We start from the raw sequence: 24,646 nt of genomic DNA, 5'->3' as shown, positions 1-24,646 counted from the left end.
TATGTTTCTAGGAATTTATCCTTTTCTTCTAGGTTGCCCAAATTGTTGGTGTATAATTATTCATAGTAGTCTCTTAAGATCATTTGTATTTCTGTGGTATCAGTTATGACATCTCCTCTTTCATTTCTGATTTTATTTATTTGAGTCCTCTCTCTTTTTTCTTGATGAGCTGGCAAAAGATTTATCAATTTTGTTTATATTTTCAAAGAACCAGCTCTTAGTTTCATTGATCTTCTCTATTGTCTTTTTAGTCTCTATTTCACTTATTTCTGTTCTACTGTCTGTTGTTTCCTTCCTTCCACTAACATTGGGCTTTGTTTGTTCTTTTTCTAGTTCCTTGAGGTGTAAAGTTAGGTTGTTCATTTCAGTCTTGTTTCTTGAAGCAGACATTCATCACTATGAGCTTCCCTCTTAGAATTGCTTTTGCTGCATCTTACAAATTTTATGTTATATTTCCATTTTCATTTGTCTCAAGGTGTTTTTATTATTTCTCTTTCAATTTCTTCTTTGATCCATTGGTCGTTCAGTGTCATGTTGTTTAATCTCCATATATTTGTGAATTTTCCAGTTGTCTTCATATTTCATATTCATATTCAATTTCTAGTTTCATATCATTGTGGTCAGAAAAATGCTTGATATGATTTCAACCCTCTCAAATTTATTAAGACTTATTTTGTGGCCTAGTATATGATCCACCTTGGAAAGTGTGCCATGCACGCTTGAGGAAAATGTATATTCTGCTACTTTTGGACAGAATGTTCTGTATATATCTGTTAAGTCCACCTGGTCTAATGTGTCATTTAAGGCTGATGTTTGCTTACTGAATTTCTGTCTGGATGATCCATCCATGGATGTAAGTGGTATCACAGAGAGTCAAGCAAGCAAAATGAAGAAACAAAGGAATATGTTCCAACTGAAAGAACAAGACAAACCTCAGGAAAAAAACTTGATGTAATGGAGACAAGTAATATACCTGATAAAGACTTCAAAGTAATGGTCATAAAGATGCTCACCAAACTGGAGAGAAGAATGGATCAACACAGTGAGAACTTCAACAAGAGATGGAAAGTATAAGAAAGTACCAAATAGAAGATACAGAGCTGAAGAATGAAATAACTGAACTGAGAAGTACACTAGAGGGGTTCAATAGCAGACTAGATAAAGCAGAAGAAAAGATCAGTCCACTTGAAGACAAAGCAATGTAACTCACTCAATCAGAGCAGCAAAAAGAGAAAAGAATGAAAAAAGTGAAGATGACACGAGGGGCTTATGAGACAATATCAAATGGACTAGCATTCACATTATAGGAGGTCTCAGAAGGAGAAGAGAGAAAAAGGGGCAGAAATCATGTTTGAAGGCATAGTGGCTAAAAACTTTCCTAAGCTAGTAAAGTAAACAAACATCCAGATCCAGGAATCTCAGGGAACTCCCAATAAGAGGAATCCAAAGTGACCCACACCAAGACACATTATAATTAAATGTCAATGTCCCAAATTACCCCTTCAATGAGCCTTTCTTATTATATTACTCTTCTTCTCTTCCCCTTCACTCCTAGACCCACTTTCTTAGAGCCTTCTCATAGTTTCCATATTAAGACTGTTCCACAGTAAAATGAAGGCAAGCTATGACACCAGGGTAAATAAAGGCTGGGGATCCATCTATTATTTAAGATGCAAAGGCATTTCAAGACCACCTGGGAACTGGCAAGATGAGAGATGTAAGACCCATGAGAGAATCCAATATTACGAATGGGTCACTCCAGAAGAGCAAAAGTGACTTTAAAATTAGCCCCCCCCCCCCACACACACACACAAGCACTCACAGCCTTGCTCTGCTTTACTGAGGACTTGCAAGTTACCATCTTGAACTATTTATTGAAACAGAAGAGACAGTTTAAGTGGCATCTCTGAATGAATGGGAGGACAAGTCTGTAACTGACATACTGAGTATTTTTCTGGGTACAGTGACAGTGAGGAAGAAGAAATCACAAGAAGCGGTAGGGATGAGAGAGAACAAAACCCAGAATTTTAAACCCTGGGGATTTGACACCAGAGAGAAGAAACTTGGGAGTTCCTTTTAAGAACAGTGTGTTTTATTCTGACAGGTTGATCAACAAGGGCTCATCCGAAGTTTGCACGTTCCACCACCTCTATTCTAACACTAACTGGCGTACTGCAATGCAATTTTGCTGCTAACCACTTGGAGTTAGCATTAGGCTCCACAGGCTAAAGGGTCACAGTCCCAACAAGACTGCACTCACTCAAGACACCAGCCACACTTCAGGGGTCCCCAGGTTACCCACACTTCTGACCAAGTGGCTACAAACCCAGAAGGTTCCCATGATGTCTTAGTCTGTTTGGGCTGCTATAACAAAAATGCCATAAACTGGGTGGCTTAGGCAACAAACATTTATTTCTCACAGTTCTGGAAGCCGGAAGTCCAAGATCCAGGTGTTGGCAGATTCGGTATCTGGTGAGGACCTGCTTCCTGGTTCACAGGCAGTTGACTTCTTGCTCTGTCCTCACACGGAAGAAAGAGTGAGGGAGCTCTGTGGTGTCTCTTTCATAAGGGCACTAATCTCATTCACGAGGCTTCAACTTCAGGACCTTATCACCTTCCTGATCACCTTGAACACCCTCACATTCAGGGTTAGGTTTCAACATTTGAATCTCCAGACAACACAGACATTCAGTCTATAGCACATGACCTTCCTCAGGTTCAGTAATTCACTAGAATCACAGAGCTCAGAAAAGCACTATATTTATGATTACAGTTTTATTGTAAAGGATACAAATCAGACCAGCCAAACGGACAGACATAGAGTGAGGTCTAGGAGGGAGTGAAATGCAGAGCTTCCACGCACTCTCCCTGCAGAAAAAGGGTGCATCACCTTCCTGGCTCCTCAGTGTGTTCAGTGGAACCTCAGGGTCCAGAGATTTTAGTCGGGGTTTCGTTACGTAGGCATAACTGACTGACTCTCTGGCCACAGGATTCGATTCAATTTCTAGTCCCTCTCTCCTTCCTGGTGGTCAGGCTGGCTCAGAGTCCCAATCCTCCAATTTCGTGGCTGGTCTTTCTGTGACCAGCCCCAATCCTGAGTCATCTCACCTCTTGGCCTAAACTCAAGTGTGATCCAGGGGCTCATGAATAACAGACACCCCTATTACTTGGGAAATTCCAAGAATTTAGCATCTCCCCACCAGGACACAGCATAAAGGCTGGTCGAGTTATTTATTCTACAACAACCTCAAGTCCACACCTCCTGTAACTCCTACCCCTATTCAATAGCAATAAAATCCACTGGACAGGGCCCATTGCTGGCCTTGGGGGGTTTTTCCTTCATTTTTAAAAATCTTTATTATAGAAACGCTCAAGCATAATCAGCAGTAGGAAGAATAATATAATGAACCCGCACATTCCCATCAGTGTCTCGCTGATTATCTGCATGTGGCTTACCCTTTCACGCATATCGCCTGCCCTTCTCCATACCGCTCATCCTCAGATTATCCTGAAGCAAAGCCCAGAAGGACATCCTATCGTTCCAAGAATTCTTTATCAAAAGCTTCCCAAGGGGGTGCTGCATCCACGGCAGTCTTCACATGGGCTATAGGCACGCTGAAATCTCAACCCCCTGGGGGTGAGCTTCCAGAGGCCCTGGGCAGCAGCCTCCCATGGTGGGCACCTCACTGGCTGACTCCAGCATACAGATCAGTACCATTTTCTAGACGCACTGCGATGCCAGAGAGAACACCAAGCACCACTTGATTACATTCAAGGCTTCTAAGGCATGTCATCAGCCTCGCCCTGGTATTTCTCGTGGGATTCCAAAGGTTCGTGTCCACAGCCCTGATTATCTCCTAAAGGACCAATTCTAACAAAGTAAGCGGAAGGAATAACAGCTCAAATACTCCTAACTAATTAAAATCAATGGGGGGGGGGTGCTGAATAGGTAAGAGATACCATGTCAGTATTAGTTACAGATTACAGATCCATTTCAGAGTAATTAAAACAGGGGACCCAACCAAGAAGTCTTAAATAACACAAAAACTTGACCCTGACCTTGGGTTTATCACGTCAGAGTGACTAGGACAGTCCCTAATACCTGGAGAGTATCTTTATGTTTCTGTTTCTGGGAATTTCTAACACACCCCCAGGGTTCAGGGTTAATCCCTCACACACTCCTGGAGGCATCTCCTCCACGATGGGATGGGGAGAGCGGTGAGCAGAGTCATCCAATACCTCCCCATCTGACATATTCTGCAAAATGAGAAATCAGAGGGATACAAAGGCTCCTGCCACTCTAGGACTCAGCAGCCCTGCAAGGCCAGGGAATGTAAGGCTGGAGACACAAGGTGCGCTCCTCGATTGACATCTCCAAAGCGCCTGTCACAGAGCTCAGCTTGGATCACCTACCTGCCTTTCATAAACAGAAGGAGGAGTCTTCCCCATCCTGAGCTGTGTGTTCACCAGGGAAGAGGCCTCTCTGTGGCCCCTACTTCTGCAGAAGAGAGCCGCAGCACGACCCGAGGATAAGTCGTTGGCACTCTCCTCCTCTAAGCCCGGCTGTTTCCCAAGTATAAACTGGCTTCAGACAGATTTTTCTTTCAGAAGATCAATGAAGTTGCTTTTCATCATCTCCAAAAGCAGAGAAAATCCCCAAAGAAATTCTCTTCCCACTAACAAAGGAAGAAAACTTTAAAGAACCACATTTCGGCTCTTGCAGGGATGTCTTCCCTACAGAGATGATCTCTCTCCCAAGGAAGTGAAAGTCCTTGGGAGAAGACATAGATCAACACATCTGCCAGGAAGGCCAAGTGCTCCTGGAATGACTGGCGTGCCCTGGAATTCCAGCACAAGGCCAGAGATGTGTTACGTTCTCGAAAGTCCATGTGAGAAGGTCTGGGGTCCCCCGTCCTTCCCCAGTGATGACCTCCTTTGCATATCACAAGGAGCCTGACCTGAGCTCTCTTCTAGGAAAGCCCAGAGCTGGATGCATTTCACCACAAGAGGTAAAATTTCTACCACTCTGGACTTTCTACCACTTATATGCTGACAACATCAGGATATGAGGAGCTTGGGAAATTCCAGCAGTCCATTCACTCCTGCCATTAGTGGACTGGGGTTATTTTCACCGCACAGAAACACTGCAGGAAAAATAGCCCCTTGTGCTTGAGCACTGTGGCTTGTTCCCTCCCTGGTCTTTAAAGTCTTCCTGAGCCCTAGCCTGGTCAATCCCCCATCTGGAACTGCCTCAGACAAGGAAGAGAGCAGAAAGGGCTAGAGCCGGTGACAGGTCCATGCAAGGGCCAGTGCTGGGTCTGCAGTGCGTGGCCAAGGATGAACAGGAATGTTGCTGTTTCCCATGAGATCTGCCAGAAGGCCCTTTTGGTCATAGGTTGTCATCCCAGCAGGTGACCTAGGATTGTCCCTAAGGCAGCTATACACGGACTTTCTGCATGATAACAGGGTTCTGATGTTGGGCTTAGCTGTCACTCCACTGTGTTGGCCACAGTGTATCTAACCAGCCAGTCCAGCATCTCACAATCCTGGGGAGGGGAGGCTGTCACCGAGGAGAGTTATCATTAAGAAAGCAAGACACTCTAATAAGAGCAAAATCACCACAATTCCATCAAACTAAGTCAGCGTCCCTCTTGCCCTGAGGACTTCCTTGCCCCAAAGCCTAGGCTATGGGAAGAAGGCCTCCCGCCAGGCTCCACAGCTGCAGCCAGAGGGTGGCTACGGAGATGCCTTTCACGACACTGGGGAGTGGGAAGGGTTTCCGTCCACACGGGACCTGGGTCACCTTGACCTCGAATCGCAAATTCAGCATTGGCTGATTCAGATCATGCTTTGAAGCCTTAGGCTGAAAAGGTTCCTGTTCGATTAAACCTTTTAAAACCATCGACTGGGGTGATGAGGGGTGCAGGAGACCAGGGAAGCAGGGCTACCTTCCAGTGGAGGAGGAGGACACGCTTCTCGGGGAGAGTCTGGTCTGGGAGGAGGTCTGCTGTGGTGGTTTCCCTCAAGCACCGAAAATAACCAGGAGTCTGAGCGCTCACCCCACGCCCGACACGTGGGTAGTGGGGGCTGACTAACATTGAAATCCCATGACTGTGGAATTTTAAAAAATCTATAGAGTACAATAGCCCTATAGAGAGTAATCAAAACACGAAAATCTGAAGGCCACTCCGGAGAGCAACAGGACATACACCAAGGGACGCAAGAAAGATCCTGCAGTGGCTACAGATTTCTCCAGGAGGAAAGGGGCAGTAAGGACTTGTCCCCAAAAGCCCCATCCAGCTGCCCAGCAGCCTGGAGAGCTACCAAAACAAGAGGGAGGAGGTCCCCCTGCCCTGATGGGCGCCGGGAGGTAGAAATGCTTCCTCACCCACAACACAATCACTGCCACCCCACCCCTTGCCTTGGCCAAATCCCTCCTCTATCCCATCTCCCCACCCTCCCACCTGCCACCCACTCCCCTCCCATCCTTTCAACTTAGGGACTCTCAGGGAAGTCCTCCGAGAGAGTTCCACCTGCAGCATTTTCACTAGAGTCTTGGGCACTCCACTGGTAGTCAGCCAGAGACATTGTCCATGGCCTGCCTACTTGGAGGAGCAGACGGACAGCGTGGCACCTGCAGAGAACACCCAAAAAGCTGGGTACAGAGCTTCGGTAAAGTCCACCTTATACTTATACATCAGGTGGACCTTGTCAGTGACAGCAAAGAAAATGACAAAGCCGTGGTCACAGTTGAGAAGCACACCAACCCGCGTGGCCTTGGTCAGGGGGAGGGTTTTCTCCACATTGTTGTGCCAGGCAGAGATCTTGGTGTTGAACCACTCCACGCACCAGGAGGAGCTGTTGCGGCCGAGCCGGCTCTCAGGGCCCTGCCGTTGCATGCTGCCATAGCAGATGCCCACCCCACAGAAGTTGTTCTTCTGCAGCTCAACCTCCCAGTAGTGGATCCCTTTCTTGTAGCAGTGCAGGCCCAGCACCTGAGAGCAGTAAGTGAACCTCTGAGGATGGGGCCGGTAGCTCTGGGGTACGTCAGCCACAGAAGCCACGGTGTAGTTCTCTGACAGAGCCACCTTGCTGTGGGCAGTGTTGTAGTCCAGGATGACTCTAACAGCATCTAAGAAAGCATTACCCCAAGGAATCAATTACTAGGTGCTCAAATTACTCTCACTTTTAAAACTTTCCCCAACTGGTAGTATATACTCATTTCTTTTATCCATCCATCCATCCACATATGCATCCATCCATCCATCCATCCATCTATTTATCTATTCACCCATCTATCCATCCATCTATCTATTCACCCATGTATTCATCCATGCACGCATCCATCTGTCCATCCATCTATCCACACATCTATCCATCCATCTGTCCATCCATCCATGCATCCATCCATGTATCCACCCATACATCAACCCATCTATCCATACATCCATAACTGAGGCCTAACTGAGAGTGTAAAATTCCAGAGACAGCAGGAAGAATGAGAGCCAGACTCCTGGCCAAGGGACTGACCTTGGGAGACGGGACAGCGAGGGCAGGAGGAAGAGGGTATAGAATCAAGTGAGATGACAATAACTAAGAGGATGAGGGAGCCCCTCCCAGAGCGCCTCTCTTCTCTGTGAAGCAGAGGATGCTGGGGAGCACCGGAAGAGGGCTGAGGTTTCAGCAACTGGGAAGGTTTTGGAATGGCAGGGGCGTCGGCAGGAAAACCAGAGCAGGAGGGCCGGCAGTGGGATGCCCAGTGATATCCGGGGCACAGCCGCTGGCTCCAGTTCATCCAGAGAAAAGGATGAACTGTGTTCAAGCAGAGCTGGGGTTGAGCCAGAATGGACAGCCAGACGAGGATTTAAAGAACTGATTATGGAATCTAGGCTGCCTACAACGGGAGGTGAAGGAAGGCAGGTGCTGACAGAAGGGAGAAAGCAAGGGTGCAACAAAGCAGAGGACAGGCGAGCAGCTGACAAGGGAGAGGCTGACCACGCTGGATAGAGGCGAGAGCGAGGAGCTGGGCAGAGCCACGCAGGAGAGACCGAGAGCCAGCAGGACCGCTTGCCAGAGCCAAAGTACTCACACTCCAGGAGCTCAGGTCTGGACTTGGCTAGAAAGGCCTCCAGCACCTTGGCCTTGAGAGACACCGAGTTCACCTGCGGGGTGGTGGTTTTGGCTCCAGCTGAGTGAGAAAACACAGAGTGGTTTCCAGAACAAACTCAGAGTGGACACCCTACTTCCCCTTGCTCACAATAACTCACCCTCTGGACCAGATTGTTTTGACTCCATTGTCTGTTCCGGGGCTCCAAAGAAAATTTTGCTGGGTGGGGCTGGAAATGAGAAAGGAGAAACATGAATTGGGGACGTGACACAGAATGGACCTGATGGCCTCTGCTCCCTTCCAAGCTGATTTTCAAGAGCCACTTCCACAAACACACCCAGACAACTGGGATAACACATGTGCATCCAGACAGGGCCACAGTCATCTGATTGCCACATACTTGTCCTCTCCTCCAACCTCAGGCCTGTCCACTCTTCCAGAACACACTCATAGAACGCAGGCCCCGTCACAGACCCTTGACAAGACAGGTCAGCTGTCCCTGCTGGCTCTGAGTTCTGTGCTCAGGCAGTCTCAAGAAACAACAGATGCAGAAACGTGCAACTTACCAGGTTTCTTGGTTTTCTTGTCGTCTTCTGAAAAAGAAAATTTTCAGAATTAAGATATTTTAAAGCACAACGCAAGGAAACTTTCAAAACACTGTAATAACAATCATTTGCATGAATTCTACCCCTAAAAATAAAGGTAGGATGTTTTAACTTGAAAAATATTAGGGGCCAACAAGCAAATGAATCTAGGTAACAAAAACCCACATCAGGGCTGGCCCCGTGGCAGAGTGGTTAAGTTTGCGTGCTCTGCTCTCGTGCCCAAGGTTCAGATCCTGGCCGCAGACCTATGCACCACTCATCAATCCATGCTGTGGTGTCCCACATAGAAGAATTCAAATGACCTACAACTAGGATACACAACTATGTCCTGGGGCTTTGGGGAGGGGAAAACAAAAAAAAACAAGAGGAAGATTGGCAACAGGTGTGAAGTCAGGGCCAATCAAAAAAAAAGGAAACACATCAGTGGTTGTGGCGGAAGAGACTGACTAATAAGGAGCATGAAGAAATTTTCGGAAGTAATGGTAACACACACGTCTGCATTTGTCAAAGTTTCTCTAACTGTACATTTAAGATCTGTGCATTTTACTGTGAGTGAATCATACCTCCACAAAAGAAAAGACGTAAAAAAGACAAACGGAGAATCAGCAAAAAAACATGCTGGCCACGTATCACAATGGTCTTTACAAACTCTCTAGAGTGTGCAGGGATGGGAACTGAGTTTAGCTAAAACAGTGGTTCTCAAAGTGTGGTCCCCAAACCAGCAGCATCTCCATCACCTGGGAACCCGTGGGAAATGCAAATTTTCAGGCCCCACCCCAAACCAGCTGAATCTGAACATCTGGGGCAGGCCCAGCAATCTGTATTACGAGCTCTCCAGATGATTCCGATGCAGACTCAAGTTGAAGTGGGCTAGAAGATTTCCGGTTCACTCTGCCACCTTCCCCGCCACTGGCATCAAGAGGGAGTTTGGGATCTTACCCCTGCCCGCCTGCAGGAGACTTTACATTACAAACTAGCCCACTCTCTCCTCCTGTCCCCAACAGACCCTCCCTCACCCCACCTGGCCCATTTGTCCTCACTTTTCCCTCATTTCCTCACCCTCCACTCCTCTCCTGCCCACCCTCATTGGACCAGCATCTTGGAGGGCCTCCAGGCTGCAAGGCCGGCCTAGGGCACAGGGCCCCCTCCCCGATCATCACAAGCCTTAGAAGTCTCATCTACACTGTGACTAGTCCACCCCTCCTTGCCTATTTCCCCATCTCCGCCTGGTGGCAGCATCCACAGCTCCCGCGGGCTAAGGCTGGAGCCTGTGGTCTGGCACGGGAGCAAGGGAGCTCTCAGGGGCGTGTGGCTTGAAAAGGACACAGGCCTACAGTGTTTTTCACCTACTCTTCCGCTTCCCTCTTCCTACAAAGTGTCTTTCTACATTTTCCAGCTCAGCTACAGGCTCCCTCTCCATCTGCATCCCAGCCCTTGACTCTGCTCCAGGGATGGACTCCACACACCTGTCTGCCAAAGACAACCCAAACACAGACACAACCGACCACACAAACAAGCCCAGAGTTCTCTCACCCACCAACACCCAGCGCTGTGGGCATCACTCTTCGGTGCACACGGACTTTTCAGGGAAGCAGCAACAGCCAACAGTTACAGGGCACAGTTAGGGTCTTTAAAGAGCTGTCACAATCAGTGTCCGTTGCAAATGTCACTCACAATCATCCCGCACAGTCGATACCGTTAATGTCCAAATTTGACAGATGAGGAAACTGAGGACCAGGTGCCTTCTCAACAAGGTGACACAGCCCCTCAGGGGACAAGAATTGATTCTCGGGGGGAGAGGGGGAAGTCTTACTCTTTTTATGTATAAAAGCACAGTACACAAACAGATATACACATAAGTGTGGCATTAAAATTTCATGGGCAGGGGCAATCAGAAAAAAAGAGTCTAACGTGGCTCAGGGAGTAAGGCGACAAGAGGGCAATAGTGAAAAGCAGGTCGGGGAGCGCTTAACAACAGGAGCACATTACAGCTGAAGACGGGGCAGCTCTGAGCTGCCAGCTCGGTGTAGCCTCCGCTGCTCCGGGACCACCATCCATCTCCTCCAGGAGGCTCTGCCCAGGGCTAGAACTTGGGTGTCCTAAGTATTTCTCAAGACAGCCAGCTTGGGTGATCCTGCTGCTCCAGACAGCCCGCATATCTAATGCTGATGGGCCAGACCCGTCAGGGCCCCAGGGGAGCTCCTGCAACAGCCCCTTCAACTTGTCCTCAAGGGGGTCTTGTAGCCACACTTCTCTCCAGAAGCACCTGGGCACCTAAGGTGACTTGGGATGGGTGTGCCCCTCTGGAGGTATGCGACGCCTGTGTCAGCCAGAGGACCAGCCACTCACAGCCATGCTGTTGCGACAGGGACAGCGGTGGTGTTACTTACTTGGGACCTTCTTCACAGGGCGTGAGGTTTTGGATGGGAACACTCCACCATGCTCTCCAGGGTCCCCTGTGCAAAAAAGATGGGGTCAGGTTATTCAGTTCCTTCAAAGCAACCGTCAGAGCCAGCTTTGCCACAGGCGGGCAGGTAGAGGATTGGCAAAGACAGTCATTTCCACTGACCTTCCCCATCCATTCATTTACAAGAACTAGAAACAGGAAAAGAGAAGGACCAGCTTGGGATGGTCCCTCTCCTCTCTGGCTTAAAACATAGCCAGGGCTGAATCTCCACCAGCACCCAGCTCCGGGAGCTCTGAACGCTCGCTGTGCTTCCGTTTCTTCCAGCATATGGTGGGGATGATTCCCCTCGCTCGAGGGAGCTGGGATCAGACGCCTGGCGTGTAGTGCTAGTTCCCTTCCCTCTGGTTTTCTCTCTCCCCCTGCCCCCTGACTAGGGATCGCTGGTGCAACAGGAAAACAAGTATGTGTGGCTAATCCACCAACAGCTTCACCCTCCACAGCAGAGCCACACACTCCTGTTTCAGAAGCCCTTTGGCAAGGACACTCGGCTTGCCGAGCTGAAACTCAAGCCCACCCCCTGGACTCCACAGCAAAGATTCACTACGAACCAGGCTCAGTGCTAGGCACCGCGGAGAGAGTGTTCAATGGGAAACTGCTCCAGCGCCTGCCCAACAAAGATCACAATTCGATGGGGAGACACACAGGATCGGCAAGGAAGAGTAAAATGACAGATTTACAAAGGGGCCCAAGGGGTGCTGAAGATCCTGGGACCTAGTCAGGGGAACGAGAAGGGTGACAGGGGAGGTTGGCTGAGAAATGTAATGTTTTAACAGATCTTCAAAGGATGAGAGGAGTTAACTTGTGAAGACGGTGGTGTATGAGCTTTCCAGACAGCACGAAGGGCACATACAAAGGCCCTATGGCAGAAAGATTAGCATGTCTGAGGAAGTGAATGCAGAGAGATGCATGGCAGGAGGTGGCACTTCAGGGCTAGAGAGACAGACAGGGCCTGAGGCAGGGACTTGTAGGTCAAGGTCAAGAGTCTGGTCTGTAATCTAAGAGCAGTGGAAATTCCCTGAAAGGGGTGAGGGGGACAAGGTCCCAGCAGGTCAGATTTGTATCCTGAAAAGCTCTCTAGGGCTGCAGCAGTGGATGCAGAGGGACTATTTAGGAAGCTGCCACAGGTGATGGCAACGGAGAGCAGGCCGGTGCTGGCTGATATGGGACCAGGGACCTGGTCAGCAGATATTTAAGAAGCAAAATTGGGGGATGGATTGGATAGGAGGGGAAGGAAAACAGATGGAAGGAGAAGTTCTAGGTTTCTCTGATGCCAAAACTAGCCACTCCCCCACCAAATACCCCGACAACCCAGCTTCCATTCAAGACCCATCTGAGTCGGCCGCAAGATCACAGTTAAACAAGCCCATCCAGAAAGGCCCAGCATAAGATTCAGCCCCCAGAAATGACTCAGGAAGGACCGCGACAATCTCAGGATGAAGCAGAGACTCCCCACGTCCCCCCAGAGGAAGGGCAGATGAGCCAGGACCCTTGAACTCAAGCCCCACTGCTCCAGATCATGACCCTCCCCCTAGCCCAGAGCCCCCAAGGGACTCATCCCATCTCAGGGGGCCCAGTGGTTACCTGAGCCAGAGGGCTCATGGGGCTTCTTGTCCTGGGACTGTTGGATATACCGCTTCAGCTCGTTTTTGAGGTCTAAGGTGCCCTGGCAGACGCCCTTGATCAGCTCCTGATTCAGCTCCACCTTGGGGACGTAGACTGGCTTCGTTGAGACTCCTTGCAGTTTTGCCGCTTTCTGGAACAATCCAGGGAGTTAGGGCAGGGAACTCTGGTGAAGCCAGGGCCAGGGCTAAGGTCTCATGAACTGCGGGAGGAGCTTCCCTGTGCCCAAGGGCGCTAAGTCCAATCAGCCTTCTCAAATTACAGACCAGAGGTCCCGGGGTTAAAGTGCCACTTTCAGACACAGTGATCTGGAGCGGGAAGGGCCCTGGAAGTCACTCACTAGACAGACGGGGAAACTGAAGTCAAGAAATGACAAGTGTCCTGCCAGGAACGCTACCAGTTAGTGTCACAGACAAAGTTGGGACACAAGTCGCCCCGACCCCCATGGATAATGCTCTTTCCTCTCCTCCAGCTGTGGCTGAAAAAGTCTTGGGGACGCAGGACTGTCTCCATCCCTCGAGGACCAGCTCTGAACACATGTTCTGAGTGTTCAAGGATGCCTCAAGGGATGCGGCTGGGGCACATCTGACAGAGAGGGATGGTCTGACTAAAAGCCCCAACCTTGAGACAACATCAGGTCAGACAGTATCAAGAGGCCCACACATGGGCCTGAATCCTTCTCAGAGAGCTTGGTGCAGCCACTGCACAAACAGGAATGAGCACGTTAGAGGAAACTGATTGCCACCCAGCCCAGTCATGGATAGAAGTCTGAGCAGGGAGAAGAGAAGGCTCCCTTGTCACTCCTATACCCTCCCCATGACGTGATCAAGGATTATGGACCTTGGAGGTGTCACAGCATGTCACCCAATTGATGGGCTCACTGGAACACCCACTGCATGCCAGGCACTCTGCTTCACGCTGGACATGCCAGCAGGAAGAAGGGCGGTAAGAAGGGATGGGCCCTGCAGAAAAGGATGAGAAATCAAGCAAGATGAGATGTTGTCTAGTGCTATAGCAGAGGCTGTAGTGTAACATGCTCTGGACCACAGTAATGGCAGAACAATGGGGCCCAAGGAAGACAGGGAAACTGGAGTTGCCCCAGAAAAAGGACAGGATTCCCTAGGCAGTGAAGGTCGGCCGTGGCATTCCCATGCAATGCCTGTTGAGTCTGAGGAATGGTGAGTGCCTGTGATTACAGCATGGGCCGGGGCTGGGTGGCAAGAGATGAGGCTGCTGGCAAAGGCAAGGCCTGGTCACCAAGGACCTTGTGGGCCACCTTAAGGAACATGAAGCCACAAAGGGCAGGGGGTCTGTGCTCTAGAAAGACACTTCAGGGGGCCTTGCAGAGGACGATGGGTAGAAGTGGGTGGAGGCATACGTAGTAGGCAACATTCTAAGATGGCTCCCAATATTCCCACGGTGCCCCCCTGCCTGGGTACACTGCCTACATAATCCTCTCCCCTTGGGGATAGGCAGGACCATGAATAGGATAGGATTCACTCCTTAGATTAGGTTAGATTATATGGCAAAATTGAAGGAATGCTGCAGATGTAATTAAGATCCCAAACCTGGCGGTTTTGAGTTAACCAGAAAGGTGATTATCCCAGTGGGCCTGACTTAGTCAGGGAGAACCCCTTAAAGGACAGCCTGGGCCTTCCTGGAGGTAGAAAGTCTCCACTGGCTTTGAAGCAGTAAGCTGCCAAGTTGAGAGAGGGACACATGACAAGGAAGTGTGGCAGCCCCCAGGAACTGAGAGTGGACCCCAGCTAACAGCCAGCTAAACACTGGGACCTCAGTCCTGCAACCACAAGGAACTGAATTCTATCAACATCACGTGAGCTTGGAAGACATCCCTCAGTTCCAAAAGGAACGTAGCCCACTAGCCCAGCCGACATGCAGATTGCAGCCTTGTTAGACCCTAAGAAGACAAGACTCCTGAGCCACAGAAAGTATGAGACCATAAGTGGATGTTCTTCTAAGCCACTACGTTTGTGGTAAGCTGTCAAGCAGCAGAGAAAACTAATACAGTGTGTGTCTCAGGGATGCTTACAACGATCTCTCACAGCCCCAACTCCTGGAGAGCCCCACTGCACCTATAGTCAACATCAGAATGCCAGGCAGAAAGAGCATTCAACAACGCCCTCATCAAGACCCACCTCCAGAAACTCAAACTCGTCCCCCTTATTCAGGGCAAGTTCAGTCTCCTCCTTCAGATTCTGGATCTCACTCTTCTTCTTGAGGAGGACCTGGTAGATGTGGTCAAACTTGCTGCTGACCCTCTTCTCCTCTTCCTTTATCTTTCGTGTCGAATTAGCCTCCGAGGCATCAATCAGAGCTTTCATTTCCATGTATTCTTGGCTAAGCTGCTCCATCCTCCTCTGTGTAGCCTCCTAAAAGGGCCAAAACAAGAGGGCATCCATCAGACTGGGAGGAAGCGAAGCCTGCAGGACCACGGTGGCAAGATGTGGAGCAGCATGAGCTCTTTCCTGGACTTCATGGGAGTGCAAATAGGCACAACCACTTTGGGGAGCAATTTGGCAATATCTGGTGAATGTGAAAGTGCTCAGTACCTATGACCAAACAGCTAGAGCTAGGAATATATTCTAGAAAAATTCTCAGACACCTGCACCAGAGACACACAAAAGAATGCTCATGGCAGCATCGTGTGAATTGGCAAAACTCTGAAAACAACTGGACTGTCTACCAACAGGAGCCTGGATACATAGGCTGAAAGTTACCCACGGGATGGCATATTAAAGAGAAATGAAAATTAATGAACTGGGATAAATTCCCGTGAGGGACAAATAACTTGTAGAAGACGTACAGTGTCATGCTCTATTTATAAAGATTAGAAAGAAACAGAAGAGCAGTATTTATTACTAAAGGAATGCATACATACAGAATAAAAGGATAAAGAAACACATGGGAATAAACAAATGAATTCAGGATAGTGGTCCCTTCTGGAAGAGAGGAAGGGGGATATAAAAGAGAGAAGCAAAGTGGGGGCTTTAACTGCCTTGGTGATATTTGGTTTAAGCTGGGAAGCAGTAAATTGGTAATTTTTTTAAAGAAAGAGTATAAAGCTGTTCTAGAAAATTTCTAGAGAATATCATCCTCTAAAACCGTACTGTCCAATAGCACAGCCACCTGATACATGTGGCGACAAAGTACCTGAAATATGGCTAGTCCAAAGTAAGAAGTGCTCTAAGTGTGAAATACACATTGGCTTTCAAAGACTTAGTACAAAAAAAGGAACATAAAATATCTCATTAGTGCCCCTTTATTGGTCATATGTTGAAATGGTAGCATTTTGGATACACTGAGTTAAAATGTATTATTAGAATTAATTACACGTGTGAACCAAATGTGCTTAGAGCTACACCTGAGGCTCACATGATCTTGCTATTGGACGGCACTGCTCCAGGAGTTAGTCTCCCTTTACAGGTTGGGTAACCTCAATAGCTCAAAACCAAATACGACAGAGAGAAACACACAGGAGAGGGGCCGTATGCAGGAGAATGGCGTTCAAATATTTCTTTACCCAACTTTTGCTCTGCCACGTCCAGTGGGACAGCCAATGTCCCTGAGTGTTCTCCTCTTCTTCCTTTCAGTGACAGACCACCCCTGGAGTTTAGACGGGCAGGTGGCTGCCCAGCCACAGACTACATTGCCCAGCATCCTCTGCAGCTAGGCTTGGTCATGTGGCACGCTGTCCCCAGTGCAGTGGGAGCAGAAGCGATATGTGCAACACACTTCTTCCCTGTCCCCCTTCTCACAGGCTGGAACAAAGATGTCATGGTGACCCAGCTTCAACCAGAGAGATGAGGCAAACCCTCTATGGAGTAGTGGGGCAACACGAAGGAAAGACCCTGAATCCCTGAATGATCACGTGGAGCAGAGCCGGCCCACCAGTCCGGGGTGCTCATGTCTGGCCTTGAGCTGTCACAGTGATCGAAAATAAATTTCTATCTTCTTTTAGCCTCTGACCTTTGGGGGTATCTTTGTTACCTGCCCCCAACCATACAGGGACTTTTATATGCATCCTTTCATTTAGCCTCTAAGGCACCTTCAGAAAGTAGTTGTGATTCCGTTGTGCAAAAAGAAAAACTAAGGTTCAGATACCCGGCACCAGATCAAAGTGTTACAGACTAGGGTGTGACAGAGCTGGCATCCTCACCCAGATCTCACCTAATGAGGCCATGGCTGCCACATAAAGCTGGACGCTGCAGCTCCAGGACAGGATATGAAAACACAAACCTCTTTCCGTAAAAAAGCAACGTAATCTTCTAAAAACTGTGAAACTAGAGGGAAAAAAACAGCCTAATCCTGCCTCTCCAACACTTGCACTACTAGCCTTTTACTATACCTGCTTCCAGTCGTTTTTCCTGTACTTCCTGTAATGGATTGAATGGTGGCCCAAAAGGATAAGTCCACATTCCAGAACCTGTGAATGTGACCTTACCTAGCAAAAGTCCTCACAGATGTAACTAAGGCAGGAACCTTGAGATGAGATCATCCTGGGTACCCTAAATCCAATGACAAGTGTCCTTCTTAGAGAGAGAAGGGAGACGACACAGAGGGAGGAGAGGGCGTGTGAAGATGGAGGCAGAGACAGGAGTGATGCAGCCACAAGCCAAGGACTGCCAGCTGCAAGAGGCAAGCAAGGATTCTTCCCTAGAACTTTCAGAGAGAGCATGGCCCCCTCAACGCTCTGGTTTTGGACTAGTGGCCTCCAGAACGGTGAGCAAACACATTTCTGTTGTTGTAAACCGACTTTGTGGTAAATTGTCACGATAGCCCTAGAAAACTAATACACTTCCTTTTTAGAAATAGAGGTACTCTAGTGAGCATACACTTCCGCTTCCCGTTTTTCTCCCACTTAAACCTAACCACTTTTTATATTACTACTTTTTAACTTTAACTGTAATTTTTAATGACCCACCCCCACCCCTAAAAGTTGGGCCTGCTTGCAGTTTTCAGTTTGGGTCTGTGAAGGCTCTCTCCTGTGCACACAGTTTTTTGTACGTTTCGCAAGGTTGACGTTTCATTCTGACACTTGCAAGTGGACCTGACACAAGCCTTGTGGAGGTCAAAGCTGAGACTGTCCTGCCTGGAGGCCTCCAAGGCCGGGCTGCCGGTAGAGCCCTGTCACTCACCCGCACATCCTGCTGCCTGGCTCTCACATCCTCTAGCGCTCTCGATGCACCATTGATCTGACCGTACATGACAGTCAACTTATGCTTCAGCTTGTTCTGTGGAGCAAACAAATTAGGATGAGACAGCACCTCGCCCAGTCCCCACCCAACACCAGGGACCGTCCCCTGAATCTATCCCACAGGTGTTTCCACCGCCTGCCTGGAGCTTTTGAAAGTGTTCTCGTATTGACTGCCTCCTTCCATCCTGTCAGGGGGACAGGAAAGAAGTCACAGGATTTGGAGCAGGACAGACCAGAGTTCCAGTTCTGATTTTTCGCTGTGCAGCTATCTCTCAGCTCAGTTCCTTTGGCCAAGAAACACCTCATAGGCCTAGCAGGAGGATGAACTGAAAATGCAAGTCCTCGGCCCAGTGCCTGGATCTTGGTAAGGACAAACTGAATGCTCGCTGCTAATATTATGAGCTTCTTCACTAGGACCCATTTTACAGATGATGAAACTGAGGAAAGGAGGACAGCAAAGTGGCCAAGCTCACACAGAGACAGAACAGGCTGGGACAGCTGCTTCAGTAATGACAGATGAGGTCATTCCAACCAACTCCTCCACTGCAAACAACCAGAAAGCAAACAAAATACTGGAGGGGACATCTGCTAAGATATAATGGAGTGCAAACGAAGCAGGGAAGATGAGAGCCAAGATCCGGGAGAAGCTAACCCAGGGAGATAAGCCGAGCATCTGGGATGCTCTCCCAGGGCCATCTGCCGATTCCAGAAGCCAGGAAGCGGAGGGAAAAAAATCAGAGTCCACGGCTCACTCGGTAAGCCCCACAGGTGGGTACCTCCATGAGCTGCACCCTCGGACAAGGAAGAGCCAGCGGTAGACCAGCCCCCAGTCAGCTCAATCCCTGAAACTGAATCAAAGTGATTCAGAAGCTCTAGGCCCCTAGTCGCCTCCAGAAACAAGGGTAAATGATGCAGGAAGGAAGAGGATATCATCCGAGGCCTCACAGAATTCCTATACATTTTCATAATCAACAGCTGAGTGTCCTACCCCCCGCTCATGGAATACTGGCACTTAGAAAAGGGAAGGAAAATCACCAGCACCATAAGAATAGAGCCAGTGTTTATCATGGACTTACTATAGCCATCGCTCTAACGCTTTCCATGGATTAACTTATTTAAGGCTGAGGACAACACAGGAGGCAGGAGGCCCCCACCCTTACAGATGAGGACACTGAGGTACAGAGCAATTCGGTGGCTTGCCCGGGGTCACATCACTATTAACTCGTGTTACCAGAGCCTGGCCTTACAATTACAGACACAGGTCCCAACTGAGAATGCTGGAAATTTCTAGAAAAAAAACTTGAACTTCCCCTAACTAGCTGACTCAACATACTGTGGCCCTCCCCTCCACTTTCCTGCCTCTCCCACTCCACTCGAGCATTCAGGGCTGAACCTGACCTTGACTCTGAGTTTGAACAACTCAGTGACAGTCACATGTAGGGCGGGAAACAGAAACTAAGGACACACTAACCACACCCCAAAGGCCCAAGTCACAGAGTATGTTTCAGATTTGACCTCTGTGACAATGCCCTTGACCCAGCCGCTTAATAGTAGCCAAAATAAACTGTGGGTCAAAGGCAGAAGGCTAGGCCCATGCAGATCCAGCCTCGAAGGTCTCAGAGCTGGAAGAGACTCCAGAACACCCGGGGGCTGAGAACTGTTGCACCTCCAAGAGTCACTGTTAGCAGTGCCCCCCTGAACCCTAGTTTCAAAAGATTTTACCCACCACGAATCAAATGCACAGGACAGTCCCCTTATGGTAGGGAGGGGCCCTCAGAGCTCCAGACAAAAGGAAAGTGGCCCGAGGACTTCAGGACTTCGACAGACATGACAATCTCTCAATCAACAGTAGAGAACTTTTTAAAGTCTGAGGATCCTTCATGGACTGGGGACTTGGGTCCTCCACGTGGGAGGCACAAGAGTCCTGAGTCCATCCCGCACCAGGGGCCGAGACATGCTGGCTGCCCCCGGCCAGGGCTCTGCACAGCTGGACCTGGCTCTGCCACCAGCAGTGAGCAGCAGCAGGGTTGGCAAAGGAGACCAGTTAAAGGACTCGGGCAGGACAATGGGGGGAGATGGCAGGGGAAGATGAGGATTAAAAAGCCAAGTGTATAGGGCACACAAATAAACTGGGCACCGACTGCAGGCTCCCGGCCCTGGAGGCTGAAAAAGAGTGGAGGCTCCGGGCCAGGCCGAGAAGGGCCCTCCTGCCCACACTTGCCTTCTGTCTCCATGGATAAGAACTCCTAGAAGGGCCTTTCGGCGGAAGCTAGGCTGCCCTGGTCCTCAGGGGCTGAGGCAAAGAAGACCTGGGCAGCCTGACCTACTCCGCCCAGAAAGCTGTCCTCTCCCCTGGGCCTGAGTAGCGGAAATGACGGTGGCGGTTCTTATGGAGTGTTTGCTGCCTACGCTGTCTATAGATGCCTCATCTAATCCTGCCCATACCTTCTGAGATAGGGACTACTGTCACCCGCTTTCAGGATGTCCCAGCTAGGAAGCAGAGCCAGAATTCAAACCCAGGCCTCAACATCCAGCTCTGCTCGGAGCCCGGGTCGACCAGCCACGCTGCCTGACACTGGGCCTGACACGGAACACTCACCACACAGCTCATCCCTCCAGAGGCTCCCAACCACCTCGGAGGAGGGCAGGGCACGTCATTAACCTCATTTCACAGATGAGGAAGCCAAGGCTCAGAGAACTGCCATCACTTGCCCTAAACCACAGGCTGATGTGAGGCAGAGCGAGGCTCCTGGCTCCAAAGGCCAGGCAGGTTCTGCCCGGTGACAGGGGGAGACCCAGGTGGCTGGACCTGATGTCAACTCTGTTGTGTCTCAGAGGTGACCTTTCAGGCCATACCTGGAGGTCTGGCTCCTGAGACTCTGGGAACAAGTCCAGAGGAACCCAGCTCAGACCAGGAGAAGCAGACCAGCCCGGGGAAGGGCTATGGCCAGACGGGAGCAGGGCCCGCATCCTCGTCCTGGCGCCACTGCAAACCTCCTGCAGGCCTCACGTCTCCTTTGACAACACAAGGACAGCCCTTGTTCTCCCTGACATTGCTGCAAGAACGAAAGGAAATCAGGCCACGCTTAGGAGCCTAGACTGACAGAGCAAACGCAGTCTGATTACACCTTTCCAGCCTCTGCCTTGGGCCCACAGGGAAATTCCGATCCCCCAAACCACTCCGATCATCACAGACCCGGAAGGCCCCTTAGCAATCCTGCTGGTCCAACCTCCCTCCTTTGCTGATGACCACTCGGACCCAGGGGCCACATCCTGGGCTCAAAGTCGCACCGCCAGGAAGGAGGCCTCTATGGTGCAAGACTTCGTCTCCACCTGGGGTCACATCCAGGGATTCTGGGGACTCTGCCGACCCTCCCTCTCCTCACCATCCTCTCTGGTCACTGCAACCTTCCAGCTGACCACAGGCTTTTGCTCACGTGACCTCAAACCTCCAGGAATGTCCCATGCTCTGGACTCTGCACACTCGGACAGCAGGCTGGTCCATGGGGAGAAACGCAAACTGGAGTGGAACCAGCTGGGGTCCCAGTGCCCACATGGCCTCTTACTGGCTTAGCTCTGGACCTCCATTTCTTCAACTGCTAAATGGAACTAATTATACCCACCTCATGTGCTGCCAGGTTTTAATGAGGGAACAGAGGCATGAACCTCCAGGGCTCATAGTCGACGTTCAAAACCCTCTACCAACCACCATCAGACAAGTACCAGGCTTAAGGCAAGCAACATCATCTGTGTCTTTGCTGGTCCCCTCCGCAAAATGGGGAGTAGAGGGTGGGGATGGGCCACGCGGGAGAGAGCAGTGCTGTATGTTCTCCCAGCCCCTTTCTACTGTGACATCGGGGATGTTCCTGGCCCAGCGAGGAACCCAGGCGATCCAGGGTATGCCGGCATGCCAGAGTGGCACAACCCAGCAGGCCCAGCAAGCCCAGCAGGCCCAGGCTGCCCCTCTGCGCCCTCACCCACCACCCCTACCTCCAGGTCGGCGCTGGCCTGGCTCAGGGGCGCAGGCGAGCAGCTCTTGTGCTCCACCAGGCAGATGTGGCAGATGCACTCGCCGTGCTCTGGGCAGAAGAAGTCCCGCAGCCTGTTGTGCTGGGGGCACTTGCGGCGCATCAGGTCGCCGACGGGCGGCTGCAGCGGGTGGTCCCGGAAGGCTGGGCTGTCGAGGTGCGGCTGCAGGTGCTCCTGGCAGAAGGAGGCCATGCACACGAGGCACGTCTTGACGGCGGCCTCCTTCAGGCAGTGGTCGCAGGCCACCTCGGCAGCCGGGGCGGGGGCCTTGGCGGGGGTCTCGGCGGGGGCGGCGTCGCTGGCGGGCGGCGTACAGCCATGGGGGAGCGCCATCCGGGCCAGCTCGACCTGCAGGAACTGCTCCACCACCGCGCACAGCACCGTGTTCTTGTGCAGCTGCGGCCGTGCCTGGTAGACGGCGCGGCACTGTGGGCACCGATACGGCGCACCCAGGGAGGCCCACGTCTCGTCCAGGCACGCCCCGCAGAAGTTGTGGCCACACGGGGTGGTGACCGGCTCCTTGAAGGGCTCCAGGCAGATGGAGCACGACAGCTCCTCGGCCAGGGTAAACAGCTCCGTCATGGTTCTCCTGGGGCGAACGAGGGGACGCGCTGGAACCACGGCCGCGACTGCTGCACTGTCGACCCGGGTCGCCAGGAAACGAAACTGAGCTTGAGAAGGGCAGATCCCCACGGCTTTTCAGGAAGTCACGTGAGGGCAAGGGGCGGGCCGGGGCGGGGGAAGGATGGGCGAGGGGGTGGGGCGGGTCTGTCAGGGTACCCGGGGAGCCAAGGTTCTGCGGTCCGCGTCGAACTAACGGGGCGCTGAGCACGGTTTCAGATGATCCTCCGACCCCCCAGGAGACTTCCTAGGGTGTCTCTGCGGATGAGGAAACTGACACGTCGCGGGCAGAACCCTGGATCCCGGGGGTCAGAGGCAGGATCCAGCCCGGCTTCTGCACTAAGGCGCCTGCAGCAAGTCCCTTCCTTCGGAGAACTCAGCCAGACCGGAGACGTCCCACCGCCCCCGCGGGCCAGGCTGTCATATCAGGACCCGCCTTATCAAATAACCGGAGCAACAGTTAAACGACGAACTTTCTCTTACTTTTTAAATCCTTCCTTCCTGTTTCCTGGTCCTGGGCTCTGGCGTATTGGCATACGATCCCTGATCTCTATAGACGGGAGTCCATAATCACATACTTATCCCTAAACTTGGTGATTTCTTTCCATACCCCCATATAACAGGCTTTTTTTCTCCATTTCTACTTCACTGCGGTTTGGAGACCTTCCGGTTTAACAAAGGTTTTCTCTCAGCATACACACTTGCATTTATACACACATGCACTCAAAAAATAATGTTGGCATTACAGATTTTTCTGAAAATTGTATGTATAGATTTTTTTTCTTTCATTTTTCAGGCTCTGTTTTCCCCCTCTGGCCTGGATGCAGGAAAAGTGGGTGTACAGGAGGTGAGAAGTGTTCAAGAGAGGGGATGGGGGACAAAGAAAAAGACAGTGTTTTGGGAGGAGTTAGCTGGAGTTGGCAGTGGGGACAGGGTGGGCAGCAAAAAATGAGAAAAAATGTCTTAGACTACCACTAAAGGTAACAGCTACCACTTATGGGGCACCTACTGTGCGCTAGACAAGTCACACATATTCTCTCTCAGAATCTCTATAAGCGCTACAAGACAGAAGTCATTACATCCATTTTACGGGGGGTGGGGGGGGGGCGGGGTGTCACATATTTTAGACAAAGTAGGACCGGATTCCAGCTCAGCATGGCTTTACTCAGCATGCTAACTCCTGGCTGTCCTACCTCTGTTCCTCCAGGACCCTTTACCCCATCTGTTCTCTCATAGTGTGGTGGTAGTGTTTGCATGGGGAGGAGGAAGACAGGAGAGTGGGGGTGGGGAGAGTAGGAAATTAGGATTTAGGCACAGTATCTCCTTTAAGTCCCTTTGAGGTGGGTGTCATTATCTCGTGTTACAGATGAGGAAACTGAGGCTTAGAGAAACTAAATAACTTGCCAAAGACTATGAATACTGGCATCTAAACTATCTGTTTCCAGAAGCCAAGCATTTCCTGCTAGAAAGTGCTGCTTCCCAAGGGGAGGGATGGAGCAGTTTCCAGGAAATAAGACCATGAAGTCCCCTGTGAGCTAGCTTTTGTGGGTGAGGTGGCCTGGTGATGCGCGCCGGAACGTTTCTCGAAGTCCCTCTCCAGGCGGAGAAGTTTAGTAGCGCTGGTTAGACAGTGAGGATGACTAGGAGGGACAGACTATGTTTTCAAATTCCATGCAGTAGATATTTACTAAGACCTGTCATGCTACACTCACTCCATTGTGGATAAAGCATGCACTTGGTATTATGTCAATCTCTTGAAATTTATGGAGACTCGTTCTATTCCCCAAATGTGGTCTCTCTTGTTATCAGTTACTGTTTGCATGGTATGTCTTTTTCCATCCTTTTACTTTCATCTTATTTGTGTCTTTGAATCTCAAGTATGGCTGTTATAGATAGGGTCAAAGGTTCAGAAATCGCCAAAATAAAACCAAGGAATCGCTGAAATAGTAATTAGTAAAAATTTATTGTGCGCACCCCAAAAA

General features: G+C 50.3%; 1 protein-coding gene across 1 annotated transcript; it reads right to left on the bottom strand.

Moving 5' to 3' along the window:
* Nucleotides 1-2,760: 2,760 nt before the first annotated feature.
* Nucleotides 2,761-22,732, bottom strand: LOC106843847 (E3 ubiquitin/ISG15 ligase TRIM25-like). The gene is made up of 9 exons (XM_044746014.2): nucleotides 22,005-22,732; nucleotides 17,956-18,051; nucleotides 14,956-15,189; nucleotides 12,761-12,932; nucleotides 11,103-11,168; nucleotides 8,674-8,700; nucleotides 8,268-8,336; nucleotides 8,090-8,188; nucleotides 2,761-7,132 (listed from the first exon to the last, which is right to left on the bottom strand). Exons 1-9 carry the CDS (start codon nucleotides 22,623-22,625, stop codon nucleotides 6,603-6,605), a joined length of 1,914 nt encoding a protein of 637 aa, XP_044601949.2. The 5' UTR covers nucleotides 22,626-22,732; the 3' UTR covers nucleotides 2,761-6,602.
* Between the last annotated feature and the right edge of the window lie 1,914 nt (nucleotides 22,733-24,646).

Source organism: Equus asinus, chromosome 13 (genome assembly GCF_041296235.1).
Source record: "Equus asinus isolate D_3611 breed Donkey chromosome 13, EquAss-T2T_v2, whole genome shotgun sequence".
NCBI classification, from domain to species: domain Eukaryota; kingdom Metazoa; phylum Chordata; class Mammalia; order Perissodactyla; family Equidae; genus Equus; species Equus asinus.
Note: the sequence above shows the minus strand (reverse complement) of the source record. Positions and strands in the feature narration are given on the sequence as shown.

Bases quoted from the DNA above. Each gene is read 5' to 3' on its own strand.
- LOC106843847 (XM_044746014.2), bottom strand. From the start codon at position 22,625: ATGACGGAGCTGTTTACCCTGGCCGAGGAGCTGTCGTGCTCCATCTGC. The intron at 12,933-14,955 runs GTGGGTCTTGAT...GGATTGTTCCAG, and splicing joins ACGAGTTTGAGTTTCTGGAG to AAAGCGGCAAAACTGCAAGG. The intron at 7,133-8,089 runs GTGAGTACTTTG...ATGCTTTCTTAG, and splicing joins CAGACCTGAGCTCCTGGAGT to ATGCTGTTAGAGTCATCCTG.